At 45.8% G+C, this 25,820-nt stretch overlaps 1 protein-coding gene across 6 annotated transcripts in view; it reads left to right on the top strand.

Moving 5' to 3' along the window:
• KDM5B (lysine demethylase 5B) overlaps positions 1 to 25,820 on the top strand; it is a 164,030-nt gene that overhangs the window by 133,181 nt on the left and 5,029 nt on the right. For all 6 annotated transcript variants that reach the window (XM_029573272.1, XM_029573270.1, XM_029573271.1 and 3 more), the window contains exons 25-27: positions 1,734 to 1,845; positions 9,289 to 9,491; positions 10,916 to 11,269. In XM_029573272.1, the coding sequence (XP_029429132.1) occupies positions 1,734 to 1,845; positions 9,289 to 9,491; positions 10,916 to 11,269 (669 nt within the window). The remainder of the gene's footprint in view (positions 1 to 1,733; positions 1,846 to 9,288; positions 9,492 to 10,915; positions 11,270 to 25,820) is intronic.

Raw genomic sequence — 25,820 nt, 5'->3', positions numbered from 1 at the left:
GGCAGAAGAACTCTTAAGACAAACTTGTGGAAAGGCACAGATATGGGAGAAAAAGAAGTGCAAAGTGTTGAGAATCCTGATCAACAAAATTATCAGGAAGTGGAATGTGTATGGCCACTACCAAGATCCTGTCTAGATCAAAGTGTGCCTCCAAACTGGAAGGAGTCTGATCAGAGAGGCAACCAAGAGGCTAATGACAATTTTGAAAGGGCTGCAAGCTTCCATGGCCAAGACGGATCAAAGTGTTGATGACATTATCCCACGTGCACCACCAGTCTGGTCTGCATGATAGGGTGGCAAGAAGAAAGCCATTACTTGAGAGAGCCCATCTTGAATCCCATTTGAAGTATGTAAAGCCACGTGGCAAAAAGTTTTGTGGTCTGATGAAACTAAAATAGAACATTTTGCTCCGAATGCCAAGTCTTGCATTGGATGCAAACCCAACACAGTGCATCACCCAAAGGGCACCACCTCTACTGTGAAGCATGGTGATGGCAGCAGCTTGTTTTGGGGTATATATCTCAGGGTGGAAGAGACAATGAAGAGAGGAAAATCTGCTGCCTTCTGCAAGAAAATTGAAACTGGGGCAGAAGTTTCAGCATAACAATCCGAAGCACCCAGCCAAAGCTACACTGGAGTGGCTAAGAAATAACAAGGTAAATGCCTGGAGTGGCCCAGTCAGAGCCCCAACCGCAGTGCAATTGAAAATCTGTGGCATGATTTGACTCATCAAAGCTCCCCAAAGAACGTGACAGAACTTGAACAGTTTTGTAAAGAAGAAAGTTCTAATATTGACAAATGTAGGAGTACAAAGTTGCTGAAGACCTCTCCCAGCAGACACTCAGCTGTGCCAAAGGTGTTTTCACCAAGTATGAACTCAGGGGAGTGGATTTCCATTTTGGTTTTCTACATATATGCTTTGTCCCACCAAAAACAGTTTTTTCCTTGAGAAGTATAGAGTGTCAAGTGAAAAAAATACTACTCCTTTTAATATGCATGCAAATCTGATGCACTGACACAAGAAAATGTTCAAAGGGGGTGTAGACTTTCTATAGTAACTGGCATGCTAATGTACTAGTGAGAAGATGCGTTTCCTTGATTGGGGTGGTGTAGTGCACATTTGTTGGAGAACTAACAATAAAACAAAGCAGTCGAGACTATTATGATAGTAGAAAGACTTCCATGTATCATGTTATTGGTTATGGGTACAAACAGTGAAGTCTGATAATGAAATCGGAAACTTGTGTGCATGAGCCTCTTATGGAAGTGACGGAGGCATCTGAGTGGCTTGTTGTATGAAAGGGAGAGTTCAGAACACCAATTAGCATGCTGCCATTTTAAAGAAAATTGCACCAACCACACACTACTCAGCATTTCAGAAGAGTACTTGGCAGTCAGGCAGTGTTGCAACAGTAGTAGTTTGTAATCTAATAGCAAATGTTACTTCTAAGTTGTTTGAAAATTCTTTAAATTGCTCTGCTTATGAATCCACTGGAGCAGCCATTTTGCAAGACAGTGGTGAATCCCTATGCACACTGGCCTCTGATTGGTTCATGAATTATGATGTCATGCATGATGTCAGAGCCAGGGACAGTGGAAAATTGCAGATTTTTTCTTAGCCCAGAGCTTTTTTTTTTTCAAAAGTTTGTCAGCTCTTGTTGCACTGTGAAAATGTGTGCTATGTAACTTTGCAGGGAAAGAAATGAACTTTGTGAATATTTTTCTTCAAATAGGTGTTGCAGGCAGGTGGTGCTATCTCTTTCTGTTTGCCTCATTCGTGGGATAATAGAATCACATATATCCAGCCCTCTTTTTCTCCAGGACAAAATTGCATCCCTCTCCATGGTTTGTACTCTTCTGTTATATTTACATTTATTTATTTGTACCCTAGTGTTGTAAGTGAAAAATTGTTTTGCTGTAGGGAAGTATTTTCCATGGATTCGCAGTTGATAAGCTTTGAGTTCCAGGCCCAAGGTAAATATTTGGTTTTCTTTCAAAATGAGGTTCACCTATCCTGTTTTGAGTCTGCCTGTAAAGATACCTGCCCTGTGCTGTGGCAAATGCCTTGTGTAGCAGGAAAACCTTTCCTCAGAGGGAAGACTTCCTGTCCTGGGATTGTTTGAACCCAAGGCTTTCCCTTGTCTTAATTTTTGCTTTTGGCCCAATATTTCCTCCTTTGTTCGCCAGCTCAGTCGGAGCCAGTGCTGGCATTCGGGTGCCGTGCGCATTCATGCTCAACTATCAGGGACTTTTTTTCCCCTGTTTCAATAGACCCTCACTCTAGCTGTGCCTAGTCTGGTCATGGCTGGGACAATCCTGAGGCCTGGCGCTGTACACCTGAGCTCTTTTCTAGTACTCTCTTATGAGCTCTAAATCAAGCCACCCTCTCTCACTCTGGACGACCTGAACTTCACAGGTCAACCCACGATGTGAAAGATCCAGTTAGGAAATCGAACTGGGGGCCTTGCACATGGAAGTAACATAATTTGGCACACATCTTTCCAATCAAGGCATTTTACAATATATATATATATGTTATATATGTATGTTATACATAATAAATGTACACAAAAATGTAATAAATGACAAGCATGTAAGAATAAGACAGACACAACAATCTGTCCTAAAAAAGATATAAACCAATTATATCTTAGGGCAAATACATAGACACCAAAATTATTTGATCAGTACAGATGTAAAATCATACTATGATGTCATTATTAACAAAGGGTTAGCAGAAACATATCCTAAAAACAAGATTACAATATTTCTCCTAGGACAAGCAGGATGGGGGCTCCTCACAGATGGGGGACATCATCAGATGGAGCCCGGCATGGAAACCTTTTGTTGAAGTTTCTAGGAGCTTTGACTGGCACACTGAGCATGCCCAGAATGCCACTATCCGCACGTCCACACGAGGTTCCCTTTCAGTCTTATGTTTTCCGCAGTGCTAGTTGCCTCGTGGTTTTTGGAGCTCTCTAGTTTGTGCTCTCTTTTCAAGCTTTTAAAGCATTTTTTTTCTCCCGTTTCATGTCTAGAAAATTTGATAATAGTTTTCCATGCTGGGCTCCATCTGATGATGTCGCCCATCTGTGAGGACTAACATCCTGCTGTCCTAGGAGAACACCTATTACAGGTAAGCAACTGCGTTTTCTCCGAGTACAAGTAGGATGGCAGTCCTCACACATGGGGTGACATCGGATGGATCCCCGGTCTGGAGCTTTGATCTCAAAGATTCTAGAACTTTTAAACATGCCTACTGAGCATGTGCAGCTGGAGTCATCACCCTGCTCCCTAGGCAGAAGTCCCTCAGTCCCGTTCCCCCCCCCCCCCCCCCTCTGCAAAGCTGTGTGGTCGTGGGAGCAGTGCCTGTCACAGTATTCAGCTTTGCTCTCTCCTCAGTTTTTGTAAGTGATTTTTTTCTAGAGCTGCAGCTGTTTTTCTTTCCTTTAACTTACAGTAGTTAATGTTTTTCTTTTCCTTTTTTCCTCTTCTTTCCATTGTCTACCAGCCACATGGACCTTAGTTGCTGTGCAGCCTGGCAGTGCCTAATACTATCCCTTGTTAAATAAATACTGCACCTGTAGTTTGATATCTGTATCCTCTCCATATACCATCTGATTATTTTTGTACCTTTGTCAGGTGCTGGCAGGACTGACAGAGAATGCAGTCCATGGATGATTGTGTAGGCCACTGAGGCTGGGTGCTCACCTGAGTTCTACCTGAGCAGTTCCATGTTTCACCGATCGATCGGCATCAAAGGAGATTCAAACAGTGAAGCGATCGAGGACCGCACTGTTCCTATGGGGGAGAAAGCGCACCTCCACATTCAAAGGAATTAGTCTCCACAGGCAGGAGTCCTGGACAACGGAGCTTTCCCTCCTGCTTGCCTGTGATGGCAGTGCAGTCTTATTGTGAGAGAAGATGAACAGAAGCCTGGACAAGCAGCGGTGCCATGCCCAGTAACAGTGGCCTGCGCACATCTGTGACCAGTGCACCAGTGATCTGACACGTTAATATCAGGACCACGTCGGGACTAGGACTGCCACTGAGCGCCATGGTCACCCTCGACACTGTTGAGATACCTGGTGAGTGCCCTCGAAGCCGTAAGGGCCTTCTGTGCCATAGGCATCTGTGGACTCTGCACCGGAGTCATTGAGCGCCTTGGACCTCGATGTAGCAGCACTGACCTCTAATGTTGGGGACCAGGACTGCCATCAAGCGCCATGGTCCCCCTCGATGCCATCGGAACTGCACTTGATGCCATCGATGCCCGTGGGGCATCATGGAGGCAGTCGGGCATGTTAGCCAGCAATGCTGTTTGATGTCGAGCACCATCAATGAGGCACTTGGATTTCCAGTGAGTGACCTAGTCACCCTCAAGGCCATCGACCGCCGGGGCCTGAGAACCCTTGAGTGCTACTGAAGTTCTTGGGCGACAGGGGTTTCAGCCTTGGATGGACTTGGTGCTGTTGAGCGCCGCAGTCGCCATCTACTCAAGGTACCCTGGAGTGCCGAGGCATCCAGGCATGGTGTTCCGGTGCCCTCGAGGCTCCTTTGCAGTGTCCAGATGGGAGACAGAGGGGCATCAGACTGTCTCATCACTGGCCTATGGCTATCGGGCACCATGAATGCTAATGATCTCGGGGGCCCTGAACCGTTTGGATCAGAGGCCCCGTCTGGCTTCATGCACCATCGATGTTAATGAGCACTAGCGAGGCTATTAGCCTGAGCTCACAGCATCAACGTCCTCGGACTTATAGGTGGGCAGAAAGGAAACAGTCGATAGCACCAGCAGTCATCTGTTCCTTTCGGCACCAATGAAGCATGTTGGGGCTGCAGAGTAGAGTACAGCAGGAAATCTACCCCAAGCTCCTCTGTGCTGGCAGGCAGCATTCTCTCTGTCTGTGCAGAACACAGCCATGCCAGGGTCCTGCCATTATCATGTCAAGGTATCAGTCTCCTAGTCTGTTTTACAACTGGTAAGGAAGGTGCTATCACACGTTCTGTGATTGCTTTTTGGCAGCAAGCTGCCACCGACTCTTAACAGATGGTACTCGGTCCTTGCTATGCCATGGGATTCTACCCACAAGCAGGGTGAGAGGGTTTGTAGGTGTGCTGCCATCCCTAGGATGGGATACCACTGTATGAGTACAGCGGAGGGCACTATTCTTCCAGTTGCCCTCTATTGTGTGGGTGTGTGTGTGTGTGTATTTTCCTCGTGGTGAGCACAACAGATTGTGCACCGCAGCCACAGGACTGACCTAAGACTGCATCACTGGTCGAACTCATGAGAGTGGATACCAGGAGGGTAGTGTCGGGAGTCTTCTCCTTCCTTAGAAAAGGAATGTCTTTTGACCCCTCCCATTTTAGAAATCCCCTTTGTGGGGAACCCCCTGGGGCTCTGTTCCTTGCAGGTTTATTGCTGAACTGGAGCCTTGATTCTTTTGAATCTGTTCATCTCCTTGTAGGCCAGGACCGGAGGATAGCAGTGGAGGTCATTGAACTGTTTATTCTGGGGTCCCTCCATTGATTACTGAGGTGGCCTATCCCACCTCAGTAATCAATGGAGGGTGAATGTAAGTGGCAGATTGTTTGCTTCTGAACCTCAGTGATCAATGACTGTAACTCAACTCTCACCTGGAGAGTTAAAAGGTTTTTCGGGATTGTGATGCCCCGATTCCCGTTGCTTTCCTGTCCCTTCAGGAAGGAGATACGACTGGGTTTCCAGGGCAACCCTTATGGTTCCCCTCTGGATGCCTGGTTGTCCACCCCTCCAATGGGATATTCCTCGTTCTCCATTTCCCAAAGAAGGGATATCACTGCTTCTGACTGGCAGTTGCGCTCGGTTCCTTGTGGCATCTGAGATATATGGTCAGGTGGTAGCACTCTCCTTAGGTTGTTGTAAGGCACAGCAAGTCTAGTTCGCGAGGGAGCCATTTCAGATTCGGTCTCCCCATCGAACTAGGAGTCTCTTCTTCGGGGTAGCTCCCGGTGAAGATTAAGGGTTTTTCCTGGCAGGAGTCACCTTTGATACCTGTTGAACTCAATGGGTGTTTTTTGTAGAGGACCACTATTGCTAGTCATTCTCACCTGTGGGGACCCTACCTCAGTGAGGAGGGTTCTTGTTAGTCTAATTGGCAAGTATGCCTTTCGATCTATGGCCATATCCATGGCTGAGGGAGTTGGGGGACAAGGGAACCCACAATAGAGATGCTACTTTTTGGGTGCAGTGGCTTGCAAGCTATATGTCCCCATTTTAGGGATAACTCTGTCTGTACACAGGGGAGTCCTGGTTCATGCAATGTTTGTTCCATTTAATGGACTGCATGCTTCCTTGGGGGAAGTATATGTAATCATGGCGGAGGTATTAATACCTAAGCCAGATTCATGGGTAGTCTGTTCTGAGATCACACTGACCCTCCCTAGTATCCTTAAGCTTTCCAGACCGGTAAAGAAATCCTGTTTGACAGGGGTTTGCACTTGCACCCTGGCTTCCTGTCTCTTGGTGGAATGTTTCTAGATTCTTCCTTGTGGAATTGGTCCTCAGCCTGCTTGGAACAGCTGAAACTATCTCAGTGGGTAACTCCGTACTGGAATCAGCAGTGCGTTATTTGCTTAGGAGTGGAGATGTACAATTTAACAACTTGTTTTTACCCCTGCAGTCCAGCGGTCTACCTTCTTGTGTTCTTTGCCCCTTCTGACTTCCAATTGGAACGTCGAGGGGCGGGTAAGAAAAGCTAGGGCATTCGTAGTATATCTTAGTGTATGTCTGCAGGGGAAAGATACACCGCTTTTTCCCTATATTTTCACCAGTAGGTTGTCCAAAGTGCCATCCTGTAGACAGGATGGATAGCCCTGCCCTTGACAGGGTGCAGTGTGGGTGAGCTTCAGGCCTAACTTATCTCCCTGCTCGGGAGTTTGGGTTAGCGATCCCATTCAGGGATTGCCTTTCATCCCCTTTGATGCTGTCCTGCATGATCAGTTGTGTCTGGTACTTTGGCACACAGTTTATCACAGACCCTGCCATTGTTGCTGATTATTCTTCCAAGTGTTGCTTGGGTTTTTCTGCTCATTGTGCCTATGTGCCAAACATTGGTGCACTTTTCCAGATGCATTCTGTCCTTCAGATGCCAGTGGGCCGCAGTTTTTCTGGGAAGCTCTCTGGCCCCAGTTGGGTTTTCAGTTGTCTTGTAACACGGAAGGAAACTCTGCGGCCTTCATCCAAGAGTACTTCTCTTGTTACATCTCTAGACTTTTTCTTGTATCCAGGAGGTTCTAGACCCACTGTTGTCAGGGTTTACTAATTCAAAACCCTGCTTGTAATGTTTTCTGTGATGGGGGAATATGTTTTTTGCCGGCTCTTGTATCACTTCCCTGCCGTAGGCGCCTCTGCTATGCATTGGAGTTTTGCATCTGTCTGTTCTATGGTTTTCTTATTGTAAAACCCAACTTTTCCTGCCTAGACCCCTTTGTGGTCGACTGCCTCACAGGCAAAAGGGAGAGAGGTGGTGCTTTCAGCACTGTGCGGTTTCCCACTTTGTCTTGTTCGGACAGCCTATAGCTTGGGAATTGCTAATGTGTGAGGATTACTATCCTGCTTGTTCTCACTTACCTGTAACAGGTGTTCTCTGAAAACAGCAGGATGTTAGTCCTCACGAAACACACCTGCCTTCCCTTGGGAGTTGGTTTCTCCTTGTATGAGCTATATTATGGACTGAGGGACTCTGCCAAGGATGGCCTGATAACTACTGCTGCACATGCTCAGTAGGGCATGTTTGAAAGTTCTAGAATCTTCGAGATCAAAGTTCCGGTCTGGAGTTCCATCCGATGTCACTCGTGTGAAGTCTAACATCCTGCTGTCCTCGGAGAGTACCTGTTGCATGTAAGCAACTGTGCTATCTCAAAACAGATACTGCCACTGGACCAACCCAGGATTGCCTTATTTCTGATGTCTGTCATTGGGGATCACAGTCCTTGAGCCAGTATGTCTTTTGGGATAAATGTACTCTAGTATGCGCTTTGATGTATGGGTTCCTTGATACAATGTGTGTAGGCCCAGAGCAGGCTGTTTCCAGTTGGGTCCAAAACAGATTGTATTGTTTTGGGTGCAAACTGTGCTAATACTGAGTTAATGCAGCTTGCCCTTCCATTTACCGCTAACAGATTTTATCTCCTTTGGTAAAAGTAAATGTCTTTTGCAGTCTGATCTTGGCTCTTTGGCTAATGCAGTGCAAGCTGGTCAGTCTGCTGAAGACTTTGCTGCCTTAGGGCAGCTCTGTCTTCTTGCCAGGTATAGCATGAATTCTTTGCAACTGGTGCAGGTCATGGAACAACATTTTTATCTCGTAGGCATGTATAAGCTCATTGGGCTCTTTATGATTGACTGTGCAGTATTTTGGAAGATGTTTCAACGGAATTTTATGTCTGCATCTTTCCTGATGTTTTACTTCAGTCTTCCAGTACTGGTTTTTTTTTTGGAAGCATTCTATACGCGTCTTAATGCCTATAGAGTTTTAGCTGAAAGGAGGAGGGAGCAGGGCTGCTGTGGGGATTGTGTCCAGTTCTTAGTGAAACCTTGCTAACAGTTCTACAGTTGTACGCTGGAGTGCAGTGTCCTGCATAACCTTGCCAGGATACTGAGGGGGAGAAGGGATGAAAGCAGCAGTTATGCAAGTCTGACCTTCCTCTTATTCTCAAAGGTTGACTCTATCATTGCAGCTATTGTGATTAATAGTGATAATGTCACACCTTTAGTATAAGCTGTCTGGAATAGTAGCATTTTTCTTGTCTCTAGTAGATAAGACAAATCCTATCTAAAACCCTTACTCCCTTTACACTAACACCCAATTTGGATCAGACGAGACTGTGGGTTAAGCACCCAACCATCTGCTGGAGACAGAGTTATACTGACAGGCTGTGGGTGGCACCCTGGTATATATACGGAGCCTGACAAGTTTGGCTCTGTCTCCATCTGCTGGTGCGGAGGCAAAACCCAGGAGTCTGGACTGATCCAGTACGTACAGGGAATGTGCTGTATATTACCAAAAACAATATGGAACAAAATGGCTGCCTTGGTGCGGTGGATCAGATAATGAAATCCAATATAAAACTTTACAAATGGAAAAATGTATTACTGTAGTTGTGGTATTTATTACCTTAAGTGAAGTAGTAGACAGTACTGCACCATTGTGATCTGAATGAAGTAAATAAAAATGGTTGACCTGATTATTTCAAGCAGAATAATAGGGGCTGAGCAGTAAAACATTCTCCTTTGTATTGTCTTAGGTCTGAGTGCTGAACTGGATGATTTGTTAATGGAAGCCCAATTGCTGCAGGTCTCTCTGCCTGAAATCCAAGAGCTTTATCAGATTCTGTTCACAAGGCAGGCCTTGCTCCAGCAAACAGAGCGAAGCCCTGCTGGGGGCCCAAGAAATGAGAAGCCTGTGGTCAGAGAATATCCTCATGAGTGGAGCCCCTGTCAAGGCGAGGTATTACAGCCTGACTCGTGTATAGGCAAAGAGAAGCATCAATCTGGCAACCAGAGGAATGTCTCTTTTCTTGCTGGCAGAAGGGATTGATACTAGTAGACTGTTTTTGTGTTGATAGCATTTATTGTGTATTGAATTATTATTCAGTGTCTCTTGTCTGTAGCATAATTTTGGATAAGAGACCTTAAAAAAAAAAAATCCTTATTATCCTTACCAGACCACTCCAGATGCATGGCTTTTTCCCTCCTACCAGGAGATGGAGAATTAAAGCTTTGCCTGATGCAGCCTTATAAGGGACTGTGCCATCTGTATTTATCTCCAGCAGATGGGAAGCGCTCTCAGTGGAGTGGTACAGTGTGTAGGGTGAGCAGCGGGAAGAGTTGGTGACCTTTCCATCTGCTGAGCCCTTTCCTGAAGTCCGACCAGACCAGTCCAGAATCCCACCCATGATCTTGCTTGTATGAAAATAAAGTTTCCAGCGTATCATGTTGGGTGCTATCTGAATTTTCATACCCCTATCGGCCAGGGGTTCATCAATTGGAAAGATTCACTATGTGTTGATGTTTTATTGGTGGTTGTTGCACCCCTGCTCATGGGTGGATTTGCTTTGGGAAGATATTGAAAGCTTGCAAGTGGCACGGTCTCTTATAAAGGCGGCTTCCAGCAAAACTTTCATTCTGTCTCCATTTACTGGTAGGGGAGAAAACCCCATGCATCTGGACTGGCCTGGTAGGATTTCAGGAAACAAAATTAGCAGGTAAGAAACCTAATATTATCATCTATATCTGTATCTTTCAGGAACAACCACATTACTGTCCTGTTCAGTTAAAATGGTGGTTTTCAGCCGCCTGTAATTTTCAAGTTTCTCAACTTTGACTTCCCTGGGGGGGTTTTTTTCTTTGAAATGTACATATCTTTTAGATTAGTTTTCTTTATCCAATTCACAGTACATAATCCTCTTATAGTGAAGGATTTGCCATCAAATTATTCATGGTATCAGGCAGTTCATCTCAGTTGTGAGAAACCCATCTCTGATCTATGCTGCAGTAAATAGGCGCACAGAGGCCTGTGATTTCATTGCTGTATTTTGCCCTTGCCCACATTTGTGAACAAGGGTAGGAAATAACTCATTCTGCCCAGAGAATGATCACTTGTCACAGGGAAGTTCTTTACCAAAAAACGTTTATGGCTAGGTTAAACTTCATTTCACTTTGTCAAGGATGTCCCTGTTGATATGATTTTGTAGGAACGTGGCCACTGCTTGCTCCTTCCTGCCATTAAGGCTTGCCGATTCAGCACCCCCAGCACACTGTCTATTTTATGAAGAAATTCCATGGACTTTGTGTAAACTTTCTGCAATTTCCCCAGTGATACAAGTATTATAATTCTGTTTTTAACTTTATTATTTGGGAATTCTTTGACAGAACGAGTGCTGTAATGGTAAGAAAGACGGTGCTGGCAGTACAGAGAGAAAACTAAAGAGACGCCATGAGAAGGAGGGAATCTTCTGTGAGAAGCGGAGAGCACGGAAGTTGGCTGCCCCTACAAAGAAGAAAATGAAAGTGAATTGTTTAAAGGATTTGAATGGTAGCAAGACGGGACGGGAGCGAGCCTCAGAGGTGCAGTGCCTCAGTGAGCGGGAGCGAGCCTCGGAGTTGCAGTGTCTTGCCGAATGCCAGTCCCTTTCCTCAGACATGTCCTTTTCTGAACCGGATGACTCTGAAGATGATGATGCAATTTGTCCAGCTGAAAGCTGCCTGCAGCCTGAAGGAGATGAGGTCTGAGAAATTGCTGATTAATACTTTATATAGCGCCATTGATATGCATTGTCTACACTTGATATTCATTATTTGCATCCTACATTAGATTTTATAATATAATAATCTGTGGTGGTTTTGATAAATGTAAATTATAAATCCCTGAATTTGTGATTTCTGCTTGTGGGGTCCCTTCTCTTTTAGATATCACAAGGAGACATTTTTCATAGTCTGACTTGCATACAGTTACAGCAAATTGTAAAACAAAAGCTAAAATGACAAAAGCAGAAAGTACATTCTGAAATCTTTCCTCTTACATTATTATATAGTAGATCGCAAATTTACATATTTGCTCATTCTAAATTTCCATACATGGTAACAAGCTAACAGGTTATCTGGTGACATCACTACATGGATCTGCTGTTTGAAAATTGGTATAATGATTTCAGAATTTAGTCTATAATGCTATCCAGTGGATGCAGATTTCACACAAATCCAGGAGTTATTCCAGTATTCTTTATGGACAAACATAACAAAGCAGCCACACAAGATGGGTGACATCATCTGACAGTGCTGAGTCAGTCATTACTCTTCCTAACCCAGAAACTTTCTGCATCAACTGCGCATGGAGCGAGGTAATGTCTTATTTTATCTGCTTTGTGAACAGTTGATTTTTCTTTTCTCGCATGTCAATTGAAAGTCTACTAATGACTTCATCAGAGTCTTCTTTGGAAAGGAAAAAGCCCTTTAAGTTGTAAAAGAAATGCTGGCACAAAATGGCTTCTTTGGGGAGCCAATACCAAGAAGCTCAAGGGGTAGGTAGTCGGGGCAGAAAGATAATGGAGGCATCGTGATAAGAAAAAAGTCACTGTGAGAAATATCAATGCCAAGAACTCAAGATGAAGAGACATTACAAAAATGTTGTAGGGCCATTGACACCAAAATCAAACAGCGCAGACAGTAGTCATCGGAACCAGTGAATGGTGCTGAGTCATTGGTGCCAAGAAAAAAAAAAAGCACAGGCAAATCAAAAGAGTAAAGAAAAACACACATTTCAAATTTGTCAGTTTCCAGAAATGTCATGTTGTCACCATCCATACTGCAGCCAGAAGAGCTTTCTTCAGTGAGCAAAAAGAAGCCAAAGCTTCCATTTCTGCATTGTTATGTATTCGTCCAGAAACTGTGTTCAGAGTTTAGCAAAATATATGTAAAGGAATTCCCTGTACGTACCCGGATCAGTCCAGACTCTCCTGGGTTTTGCCTCCCCTCCAGCAGATGGAGACAGAGAAGTTTTGACAGACTCTGCCCTATACCCTGAGGTGCCACACACAGTCCATCAGCTTTACTCTGTCTCCAGCAGATGGTGGAGGTGCAAAACTCAGTCTGAGCTGTTTTACTGAGTTAGTAGAGGTTGTAGGCCGATTAGTTTTCCAAAAGAAAAAAAAAAGCAAAAGGTGAAAGTAAAGGAAAAAGAGAGGACCAATTTCAAAGGAATTCAGGTACAGGAATTAGAGCTTTCAGCGTCCCAGGAGTTTGCCAGGTCCTGAGGGGACCATCCCATCCCCCCCCTGGTTTCTGAGGCAGCTGCAGCTAGGGGGTTGAGAACCCTAAAGCCAATTTTCAGCAGCACCTGGGGTGATACTGGGGAGCCTGGATCACTCACCCCAGAGGGACCAGGACTCTGAGGCGGCAGGTTTAGGTTGTTAAAAGACCAAAACCAGAAGTTTTCAGCCGGTCGAGTTTGGTTTCTTGTCCGCGGGTAGTTTTTGTGCCGGTGGGGTTCCTTTTTTTGGTCACAGCTGTTTTCTTTTCTTGAGCTGGCAGGGCCCTGCCATTTTTCTGCTTCGGACCTGCTGTTCCGGGAGTGGGACATCCAAAGCAATGGACAAACTAAATCCTTTACCAGAGGAGGCTTTGGAGCTCCTTCAGGTCCCCAGAGTTGATGCCGTGGTTTCGGCAGTTATAAAAAAAAAAAAGACCACTATTCCGGTTACTGGTTCCACGGCCCTGAAGGATTTACAGGACTGGAAATTGGTACTGCAGCTCAAGAAGAATTTTGAGGTTTCGGCTCTGGGGGTCCGAGTGGCGATTTGCAGCAATTTTGCTTTTGAGGGCTGGCCTTCGCTGTGCAGCAGCTGCAGACAAATGAAGCGCTATCTGAAGAGGAAGCGCGACAGGCTGCTCGGCTTGAGGCGGTGATTGCCTATAGTGCTGATGCTCTTTGATTTGTTGAACGTTGGCCAGGTCCATGGTTACCGCAGTCTTGGCGCGTCGGCTTCTTTGGCTGAGAAATTGGGCAGCGGACGTTTCTTTCAAGGCCCAGGTAGGTTCTCTACCTTTCAAGGGCAAGTTGCTGTTTGGCAAGGAGCTTGAGGATATGATTCAATCTCTTGGGGAGAATAAGGTTCATCAGCTTCCAGAAGATAGACCTAGGTCAAGGGGTCCTTTGTCTTCGCGTTCTCGTTTCCGTGGGAGTCTGAGGTCTCGGGTTCCTCGCTCGGAGGCTACCTCTTTTTGATCAAATACTAACCGGCCACCGGCTTGGTCACAGTCCTTTCACGGGAGGCGTTTCAGCAGACCGGGCGGTACCTCTTCGGTGCAGGGAGGTAAGACTCTGCAATGATGTGCGGCCGGTCCATTCCTCCATGCCGGTGGTAGGAGGCAGATTGTCTCTGTTTTACGAGGAATGGACCAAACTTACCTCAGACCAATGGGTCCTCTCTGTGCTAAAACAAGGCTATGCTTTAGATTTTGCATGCCATCCCCAGCACCAGTTCCTGGTCTCTCCATGCAGTTATGCAACAAAGCATTGGGCAGTAAAAGAGACCTTGCAGCATCTTCTAGATCTTGACGCAATTGTACCGGTTCCTCCAGTGGAGCAGCAGGTACTCCATTTACTTTGTGGTACCCAAAAAGGAAGGCACATTCTGGCCCTTTCTAGATTTAAAGCGAGTCAACCGATGTCTTCGGATCCCTTGCTTCCGCAGTCTGTCATGGCTTCCGTGCAGACGGAATTCCTGGCATCCTTAGATCTGACAGAGGCCTATCTGCACATTGGAATTCAGACAGACCACCAAAAGTTCCTGAGATTCTCTATCCTCAGCCAGCATTATCAGTTCTAGGCCTTGCTTTTCGGGCTGGCCACTGCGCCCAGAACGTTCACCAAGGTGATGGTGGTGGTGGCTGCCCAACTACGGTGGGAAGGGTTCCTGGTACATCCGTACTTGGACGACTGGCTGATTCAGGCAAAATCGGAAGAGACTTGCCGGTTGGCTATACACAATGTATTCCAGTTGCAGACTCTGGGCTGGGTAGTCAACTATGCCAAGAGTCGTCTGATTCCTGGGGGCTCTGTTCGACACGCAACGGGGCAGAGTGTTTCTCACAGAGGATTGCATGATCAAGCTACAAGGTCAAATTCAAATCTTATTGTCCAAATGAACCCCGCAAGTCTGGGATTATTTGCGGGTCCTGGGTTCCATGGCATCTACTCTGGAATTGGTCCCGTGGGCCTTTGCTCATATACGTCCTTTACAGTCAGCGTTGCTTTCTCGGTGGAATCCGGTATCCGAGCTATTCCACCTGCCTCTGCCGTTAACCAATCTCGCGAGGTCCAGTATGGATTGGTGGCTCTGCCGAGGCAACTTGAGCCGCGGAGTTCCCCTGGAGGTTTCCAAGTGGACAGTACTCACCACAGATGCCAGCCTCTCTGGTTGGGGGGGTGGGGGTAGTGTGCCTCCGGCAATCGGTACAGGGGCAATGGTCTCCAGAAGAATCTCGGTGGTCGATCAATCGGCTGGAAACCAGGGCTGTGCGCTTGGCATTACAATCCTTCCCTCCCGCTCCTCCGTGGGAGGTCAGTCCAGATCCTGTCCGATAATGCGACCACAGTGGCTTACATCAGTCGCCAAGGAGGGACCAAGAGTCAGGCGGTGGTGGCGGAGGCTCAACAATCAGTTGGGCGGAGCAGCATTTAGTCAGCATAGCAGCATCCCATATTGCGGGAGTCGACAATGTCCATGCGGATTTTCTCAGCCGTCAGTCTCGATCCAGGCGAACGGGAGCTTGCCGACGGAGCCTTTCAGTCCATTTGCTACACGTGGGGCACACCCAGGATGGATTTGATGGTGATGTTCTGGAATGCCTAGGCACCCCGCTTCTTCAGTCACTGATGAGAGACAGGAGTGGAGGGGGTAGATGCTCTAGTTCTTCCCTGGCCAGCAAATGTTCTCCTTTATGTGTTTCCACCGTGGCCTCTGATCGGCAAAGTACTCAGGCAACTGGAGCGGCATCCATCCAATGTGATCCTCGTGGCTCCAGAGTGGCCACGGCACCCATGTTTGTGGATCTGGTCAACCTGGCGGTAGACAGACTGCTGCAGTTTCCGGATCTCCCGAATCTTTTACATCAGGGGCCCATCTGTTTCGACCAGGTAGATCGCTTTTGTCTAGCGGCTTGGATTTTAAGAAGCAGCGTCTGAGAGGCTATTCGGATGCCGTGGTAGCTACGCTCTTAAGATCTCGTAAGACGTCCACTTCTCTCTCGTATGTCTGCGTATGGAAAGTCTCTGAGTCATGGTGTATGGAGCGTCAGGTTGCTCCAACTCAGGCGACTGTCTCGGATATTCTGTGTTGCTTGCAAGATAAGCTAGCCAAGGGGATTGTCTTGTAGTTCCTTGAGAGTGCAGGAGGCAGCTCTTGGATCTCTGCGCGGTCCCATACAAGGGGTGAAGTTGGCAAGGGGTGAAGTTGGCAGCGCATCCGAAGCAGAAAGCCTGTGAGGGAGTCAGTTGGACCTTTAGATGATCGAGGGGTTAAAGGGGCACTTAGAGAAGATAAGGCCATCGCGGAAAGATTAAATGATTTCTTTGCTTCGGTGTTTACTGAAGAGGATGTTGGGGAGGTACCCGTAATGGAGAAGGTTTTCATGGGTAATGATTCAGATGGACTGAATCAAATCACGGTGAACCTAGAAGATGTGGTAGGCCTGATTGACAAACTGAAGAGTAGTAAATCACCTGGACCGGATGGTATACACCCCAGAGTTCTGAAGGAACTAAAAAATGAAATTTCAGACCTATTAGTAAAAATTTGTAACTTATCATTAAATTCATCCATTGTACCTGAAGACTGGAGGATAGCAAATGTAACCCCAATATTTAAAAAGGGCTCCAGGGGCGATCCGGGAAACTACAGACCGGTTAGCCTGACTTCAGTGCCAGGAAAAATAGTGGAAAGTGTTCTAAACATCAAAATCACAGAACATATAGAAAGACATGGTTTAATGGAACAAAGTCAGCATGGCTTTACCCAGGGCAAGTCTTGCCTCACAAATCTGCTTCACTTTTTTGAAGGAGTTAATAAACATGTGGATAAAGGTGAACCGGTAGATATAGTATACTTGGATTTTCAGAAGGCGTTTGACAAAGTTCCTCATGAGAGGCTTCTAGGAAAAGTAAAAAGTCATGGGATAGGTGGCGATGTCCTTTCGTGGATTGCAAACTGGCTAAAAGACAGGAAACAGAGAGTAGGATTAAATGGGCAATTTTCTCAGTGGAAGGGAGTGGACAGTGGAGTGCCTCAGGGATCTGTATTGGGACCCTTACTGTTCAATATATTTATAAATGATCTGGAAAGAAATACGACGAGTGAGATAATCAAATTTGCAGATGACACAAAATTGTGCAGAGTAGTTAAATCACAAGCAGATTGTGATAAATTGCAGGAAGACCTTGTGAGACTGGAAAATTGGGCATCCAAATGGCAGATGAAATTTAATGTGGAAAAGTGCAAGGTGATGCATATAGGGAAAAATAACCCATGCTATAATTACACGATGTTGGGTTCCATATTAGGTGCTACAACCCAAGAAAGAGATCTAGGTGTCATAGTGGATAACACATTGAAATCGTCGGTTCAGTGTGCTGCGGCAGTCAAAAAAGCAAACAGAATGTTGGGAATTATTAGAAAAGGAATGATGAATAAAACGGAAAATGTCATAATGCCTCTGTATCGCTCCATGGTGAGACCGCACCTTGAATACTGTGTACAATTCTGGTCGCCGCATCTCAAAAAAGATATAATTGCGATGGAGAAGGTACAGAGAAGGGCTACCAAAATGATAAGGGGAATGGAACAACTCCCCTATGAGGAAAGACTAAAGAGATTAGGACTTTTCAGCTTGGAGAAGAGACGACTGAGGGGGGATATGATAGAGGTGTTTAAAATCATGAGAGGTCTAGAACGGGTAGATGTGAATCGGTTATTTACTCTTTCAGATAGTAGAAGGACTAGGGGACACTCCATGAAGTTAGCATGGGGCACATTTAAAACTAATCGGAGAAAGTTCTTTTTTACTCAACGCACAATTAAACTCTGGAATTTGTTGCCAGAGAATGTGGTTCGTGCAGGTAGTATAGCTGTGTTTAAAAAAGGATTGGATAAGTTCTTGGAGGAGAAGTCCATTACCTGCTATTAGGTTCACTTAGAGAATAGCCACTGCCATTAGCAATGGTTACATGGAATAGACTTAGTTTTTGGGTACTTGCCAGGTTCTTATGGCCTGGATTGGCCACTGTTGGAAACAGGATGCTGGGCTTGATGGACCCTTGGTCTGACCCAGTATGGCATTTTCTTATGTTCTTATGTTCTTATGTTTTCTTCGGGGGGGGGGGGGGGCAAGCATTTGTGGCCGCCAGTGTGGCTTCCTTGTCCTTCGTGAAGTCTAAATTTGGTCCTTACGGCCTTGTGTTTGGCGCCCTTTGAGCCGTTAAAGTGGACGATGTTAAAAGACCTCCCCTTAAAAGCTGTTTTTCTGGTGGCTATTACGTCAGCTCGTAGAGTGTCTGAGCTCCAGGCGCTCTCTTGCAGGGAACCCTTCTTAAGGATTTCGGATTCCGGAATATTTTTGCGGACGGTTCTGTCTTTTCTCCCAAAGGTGGTTTCCTCGTTCCATTTGAATCAATCAGTGGAACTTCCATCTTTCTCGGACTTGGACAATTCAGATCCTCTTTCTAAGGATTTGAGGAAACTGGATGTTTGCAGAACCATACTGCATTACTTGGAAGTCATGAACAGTTTGAGTCTCGGATCATCTGTTTGTGCTGTGGAGTGGTCCAAAACGAGGCAATATGGCATCTATCGCCCGATGGCTAAAAGAATCTATATCTTCAGCATATTTGCTGCGTGGTAAACCTTTACCGGTAGGTCTTAGAGCTCATTCTACCTGCTCCCAGGCGGAATGTCAGCAGGTTTCACCACAAGAGATTTGCAGGGCGGTTACGTGGAAGTCTTTGCATACTTTTGCGAAGCATTAAAGGCTGGATGTCCAGGACCCTGCTACTGGAGGATTTGGAGAAGGTGTGCTCAGAGCAGGCCTCTCCGGATCCCATCCCAGGTAAGAAGAGCTCTGCTACATCCCAGGAATCTGGACTGATCCGGGTATGTACAGGGAAAGGAAAATTGGTTCTTACCGGATAATTTTCGTCCTTGTAGTACCACGGATCAGTCCAGAGCCCTACTCGTTTATGGCATACAGGAAACAGTCAACTCGTTCAGTTTTTTAATTATTATGGTCTGCAGATCAATATTCGGTACCGTGCTGCACAGGTTCTTTCCCCTTTTGGGATTAGTGTTCCATTTACAGTTCTAGGTTACTGTATATAGTAGTTTTGGTTTTGAACCATTCTGCTTTGTGACTCTCTAGATTTAACTAAGCCCAATAGCTACTCTCACATCTATAGCCAAAATTATTGAATCCGTTGCCCTACATCAAATTTCAAATTATATTGAAGATCATAATATACTCCACCGTAATCAACATGGTTTCAGGAAAGCACACAGTACAGAGTCTCTACTAACATCGTCATTTGACACCATTATAAGAGGATTTGACTCTAACACAAACTATATTCTCGTTTTGATTGACATATCTGCTGCATTCTATATTCTGAATCACACTATTTTACTAACCAACCTCCAACAAATTGGTATCACTGGGACAGCTCTTCAATGGTTCACTACATTTTTATCAAATAGACCACAAAGAATTACCCTAGGAAAACACAAATCAGAATGGTACACAACCGAAACAGGAGTACCACAAGGATCATCACTTTCTGCTCTTCTTTTCAACATATATCTCTTACCTCTATGCCGCCTCCTTGATGGTCTTAACATAAACTTCAAAATATACGCTGACGACATTCAGTTCATTATACCTTTTTCTAATACTTGGGCTAATACATTCTCCTTGATGCAAATATACTTAACAGCCATAAAAACTTGGCTGTCCCACAACAGGTTAAAATTAAATGCAGCCAAAACCGAACTAGTTTATCTTTCAACGGTCCCTGATTCCATTCACAAACCTCCACAATTCTTCCTCTTTGACAAACAGCAAATACCCATAAAACCCTATGCAAAGAATCTCGGAATTTTCATCGACTCAAAGTTACCTCTCTCAAAACAAATATCTGAGACAGTTAAAAAAATGCTTTTTCAAACTACATATGCTCAAAAAACTCAAACCTCTTTTAACTTTATTTGACTTCCGGACAATTGTTCAAGCTCTAATTCTAACAAACTTAGATTACTGTAACACATTATATTTAGGACTGCCATTATCATCAATATATCCATTGCAACTCGTTCAAAATGCTACAGCAAGAACAATATATAACTTATCTCGTAAAGATCATATAACACCCATTTTACAACAATTACACTGGCTCCCTATAACTCACCGTATCAGATATAAAATCTTGTCTACCATCCACAATCTGCTATATAACGTTGACTCTGTTTGACTCTGCTCCATCTTACGCATATACAAGCCCCCAAGACAGCTATGATCCATGGACAAATGTTTGCTAGAAGTACCAACAGTCAAAACAGTCAGCTTGGCCCTAATCCGCAAAAGAATCTTTTCCGTTGCCGGTCCAATCTTATGGAATTCTCTCCCCGAAAACCTCCGACTTACATCAAACCATAAGGAATTGAAGAAAATGCTAAAGACATATCTATTCAGTGATGCATACAATATAACTTAAATACACTAACACAATATACCGCTAGACCTTTATTATGTTTAAATTAGTTGTGTTTGTCTATTTTAACCTTCGTAGGTAAATTTGTTGTGCCTGACTTTTTAACTTATGTATATTTGTAAACCGCCTAGACGGACATCAAATGTCTTATTGTTTGCGGTATATAAATATTTTTTAATAAATAAATAAATAATACTGATGGACTGTGGGTGGCACCTCAGGGTATAGGGCATTGTCTGTCAAAACTTCTCTGTCTCCATCTGCTAGAGGGGGAGGCAAAACCCAGAAGTCTGGACTGATCTGTGGTACTACAGGAATGAAAATTATCAGGTAAGAACCAAATTTCCTTTACTTGACAATGAACCAACATTCCAAAGACTCATTCTGGAGCAGTTAAGAAAAGAACTAAAATCTAAGCTTCTTGCCTCTTTTACGAAAGCCAAGGACAAGCCATTAGAGAAATGTGTCAAGGAGTCTTCAGAAGAAAGAGTGAAATCTTAATTACCATAATATGGTCCTTCAAATTTGGAGGATTCTGAAAATTCCTATGACCTGTTAGAGTATATGTCCGAAAGCCATTTGCGTGAACCTCCATTGGACCCGTCTCCAGAGCCAATAGAGTATCGACACAGCCAGAGGATACTAACTATCCAACTTTTCATACAGGTATCTGAATCCATGCCCTTCAGACTGATGAACAACCTTTACTGAATTAAAAGGGGTTCTTCAGTATATACAGCCACCAAAACAATTTAAAGCTATTCCTGTATGTAATTTTATATACACATAACATTATGGAAAACACATTATTCCTTATCACCAGTAGTGAAAAATGTGGATATCAAATATAGAATATAAAACTGTGTGGAATAAAATAAAGTCCAACTGCTACATGAACATAAGAAAATGCCATACTGGGTCAGACCAAGGGTCCATCAAGCCCAGCATCTTGTTTCCAACAGTGGCCAATCCAGGCCATAAGAACCTGGCAAGTACCCAAAAACTAAGTCTATTCCATGTTACCATTGCTAATGGCAGTGGCTATTCTCTAAGTGAACTTAATAGCAGGTAATGGACTTCTCCTCCAAGAACTTATCCAATCCTTTTTTAAACACAGCTAGTCTAACTGCACTAACCACATCCTCTGGCAACAAATTCCAGAGTTTAATTGTGCATTGAGTAAAAAAGAACTTTCTCTGATTAGTTTTAGCATAAACAATTTTTTATTGCATAGTAAAGGTAACAAGACAGTAACAGCCCGTCGGACAAAGGTACACTTCAGAGTCCAACGGACAACCGCACAGAGAAGTTGCCATTATATATCCTTACAAAGTGGATCCCCCAGTTCAAGCCCCTTCCCCCCCCCCAGCAGACCCATAACCCAACATACATACTGTGATGCAAAGGGTGAGACCATATCGACCCGTACAGTCAAGGTGCAAGACAACATTGGTCAATTGTTCAAAATCAAACTCCTCGCACGATGTGGCAACTCCTGAATATACGGCTCCCAAACGTCCAGAAAACGACGGAGTTGTCGAGGGGAGGCACGTGCTGTCAAGTGTTCCATTTGCATAAGTCTGTGGAAATGGTTCCGCCAAGCCCAGAAGGACGGCGCCACGGCCTCTCGCCAGTGCAGAAGAATCATCTTTTTACCTACAAAACAAGCTTTCATAAAAAGCAGACGATGTCCCACTGGCCGCAAACGTGCCAGGGGGATAGACTCGAAAAGAATCAGCAAGGGGGAAGCTCGCAGGAACACTCCCAACAGTCTTGTCAAATAAGCAACCACCCTTTTCCAAAACTGCTGGATTGTAGGGCATCCCCAGAAGAGATGGGCCAGAGTACCCACCCCCGTGCCACACTTCCCACAGGCGGCCGAGGAGACCAATCTAGCGTGAAACGCTACTGGTGTAGATACATACGCCCGCCAGAGAAATTTGAATTGCATCTCCCGGTAGTAAGAATTGGGAGAAATGCGCGCTATGCGTCGAAAACAAATGCCCAATTGGGTAGCCGTGACCTGAAATACCCCGTCCCTCTGCCAGCGGTCAGCCAGGTCAGAACAGGGATTCCGATAGGTAAGCTTCCGCAGGTGGGCATAGTAATGAGAGAGAGAAGGCACAATGGTTCCCTTTAGTAAAAAACACTCCACCAAAGCTTGGAAACCGCTCAACTGAAAACCAGCCTCCGGAAGGGAACGAATATAATGGGCAATTTGAAAATATGTAAACATGGGAATATTGCCAAAGCCATACAGGGAAGACAGTTGAGCAGGCTTCAGCAAGTGACCCTCATTGTCTAAGACATGGCCCACCTGAGTGATCCCCCGAGCCGCCCATCGCCTGAACACCACAGATGTCGATCCCGGAGAAAAATCTGGATTGCCCTGCAAGGGAAGAAAAAATACACAGCCCTGCGGGATTTGCAAAAGTTTAAGCAACCGGAACCAAGCTCCTCGAATAGGGCGTACCAGGGCTGCTATGGGATCAGGAATGCTCAATCTATCCCAGGAAGCCTGCAGGACATACCGCAGATCGCTAGCCCCGCACATCTCACGTTCAGAATCTAAATTAACAAAATATCCCTCTCCAAGTAACCACTCTCGAGCTACCCGTAAATTGCTAGCCCAATTATAAAAACCCAGGTCTGGGACACTCAAACCTCCCCCACCCCATCGACCCTGCAAGTGTTTCAAGGGGATCCGTGCTCTCCTCCCCCTCCAAAAAAACCGCCGCATGCCACCCTCAAGTTTTTGAAGGTCACGAGCCTTAAGTCGAACAATCAGGTTTTGGAAGACATAGAGCCACTTAGGCAAAATGGTCATTTTGAACAGGTTAACCCGACCAGTCAGGGACAGCGGAAGGGAGCCCCAGTGTTGCATACGTTCTAGAGTGAAGGTAACCAAGGGGCCTATATTAAGGGCATAGAGTTGGGGTAAGTCTACAGTTAGGTAAATGCCCAGATATCGCATGCCGCCCTCCGCCCACAACAAGGGAAATTGGCCCCTCCAACCGCTGCGCAGGGTAGGAGGGAATCCCAACGCCTCAGACTTATCACTATTTAACTTGAACCCAGAAAAGGACCCAAACCCACCCAGAATGGACAACAAGGGGTCTAGGGACGCAACCGGATCGGTGAGAAAGACCAGCAGGTCGTCGGCGAAGGCCGCATACTTAAATGCCTGATTCCTAAAACGAACTCCCTTGACCGACCTATTCGCTTGTATAGCTAGAAGAAGCGGTTCAAATTGAAGGACATACAACAAGGGGGATAAGGGGCATCCCTGACGTGTACCCCGCGTAATGGGGAACAGGTCGGAGTAGGATCGATTAACCGCAATACGCGCCCCTGGGTCTCGGTAAAGAAGGCGGATCGCATTCTGAAACCAGCCAGTGATATGCATGGCGTCCAACACATAAAATAAATAGTCCCACTCCACCCGGTCGAACGCTTTCTCTGCGTCAAAATTAATAGCCAAATAAGGGGCTTGGAATTGGGTACAGAGCGTCATGGCTATCAGCACTCGCCGAATGTTTGTGGAGGCATAGCGCTTCCGCACAAATCCCACCTGACCCGGCTGGACAAGGGAAGGAAGCATCAAGGCCAGTCGCTCCGCTAAAAGTTTTCCCAGGAACTTGTGCTCCGCGTCTAAAAGGGAAATAGGCCTATAGGCCGATGGATTTAACGGGTCCTTCCCGGGTTTGGGGAGCAAGGTAATGTGGGCAACATTACTACCCGGCGGGAATGCCCCAGCGGCCACCAGCGCATTAAACACATTGGTCAGAGGAGGGACCAGGGAGTCCATCAACACCTTATAGTATTCTGAAGTGAAACCATCGGGTCCCGGAGCCTTAAACCCCTTAGCCTGCCATATAACCGCCCGAGTTTCAGCCTCTGAAATTGGATTATTAAGCTGAGCCTGTTGTTCCAAGGTCAGCTGGGGGATGTCTATATTGTCGCAAAAGCGGCGGCAGGACGCCATGTCCTTGGGGCCAGCTGTATAAAGGCGGGCATAGTAATCTTTAAAAAGCTGTAATATCTGAGAAGTGTCCGTGACCACCTGACCCGTGGTAGATTTCAGAGCCGCCACATAAGCCGAGGCCCTCCGAGCCCGGATTAAGTTAGACATGAGTTTCCCCGGTTTATTCCCCATTTGAAATAACTGATGTTGGAAAAATAAGACACTCTTCTTTGCCCGCTGGTGTAACAGGGAGTTCAGGGCACTCTGTATGGAAAAATAGTGAGTTCTATTGTCCGCGGTATGTGCCCCAAGTAGCCTTCGTCTAGCCTCAGTAAGCTGCGTACCCAGTGCCAAAATCCGCTTGTTAAGCATTGCCTTCCAATGAGTCACGTAGGAAATAATTTCCCCCCTCATGACCGCCTTGGAAGCGTACCAATAGAGCACGGGATCCCCCAAATGCTGGGCATTCTGAAGAGCGTATTCGTTCCATTTAGACTGGAGATGCGCCCTAAACTCCGCGTGACCATGCAAATAATATGGGTATCTCCAATAATACTGTTCCGAGTGTCCCCCCCCCCAGGTCAGCTCCACCCAAGTAGGGGCATGGTCGGACAGTACAATGTCATCAATGCCCGTGTCAGTAAGAAGAGGGAACAAGTTACCACTCAACAAAATGTAGTCCAGGCGCGAGTGGGAACCATGGGCCCTGGACACATGCGTGAAGTCAGCGGCTGTAGGATTAAGGGTACGCCACGCATCCAATAAACGTAGCTCCTGCTCAAACATGGCAAAAGGCTTACCCCAATGGCTGCGCCCCCCCCCCCCCCCCAATACCACCCCTGTCCAACTGAGGGTCTCTGACTGAGTTAAAATCTCCACCTACTATGAGGCCCAAGTCCGCGTAGGGCACCAGGAGATCGTGTATAGTACGAAAAAAGGACAAGGGGGGATTGTTAGGCGCGTAAAGATTACACAGTACCAGCGGTCGGTGAAAAAGTTCCGCTACCAATATAATATAGCGTCCCAAGGGATCTTTTATCTCCGACTTTACAGAGAGGGGCAAATTTTTGTGGACTAAAATAGCTACCCCAGCGGCCTTAGAAGTGGCCGAAGAAAAGTGTACCGAGCCCACCCATTCTCTACATAATTTCTGATGTTCCACATCCGTGAGATGGGTTTCCTGGAGGAACACCACATCTGCCGATTTTTTCTTCAAAATGGATAGCATTTTCTTCCGCTTAATGGGAGAATTGATGCCACAAATATTCCAAGAGACCAATCGTGCTTGTTGCCTAACCATTGTCAAAAACTTCATACTGAGGACTGAAAAAAGAAATGGAACTAGTAGAAACGGGGATCCTCCCAGCAGAGACCCCCGCATCACCCACCCTGGACTCTCGGGTCCCAAGAGAAACAACCAAATACACTTTCACCCTCACATCACAGCAAGCCCAGCAGCTAATGCACACCCAACCCCTCTTCCCACCCCCCACCCCCACACCCTCCCCCCTGTTCCCCATCCCATCCCCTATCCCCAAGACAATACGCAACCCCACACCAAT

Source organism: Rhinatrema bivittatum, chromosome 12 (genome assembly GCF_901001135.1).
Source record: "Rhinatrema bivittatum chromosome 12, aRhiBiv1.1, whole genome shotgun sequence".
In the NCBI taxonomy this organism is placed as follows: Eukaryota; Metazoa; Chordata; class Amphibia; order Gymnophiona; family Rhinatrematidae; genus Rhinatrema; species Rhinatrema bivittatum.
This window is presented reverse-complemented; position numbering and strand designations above follow the sequence as displayed.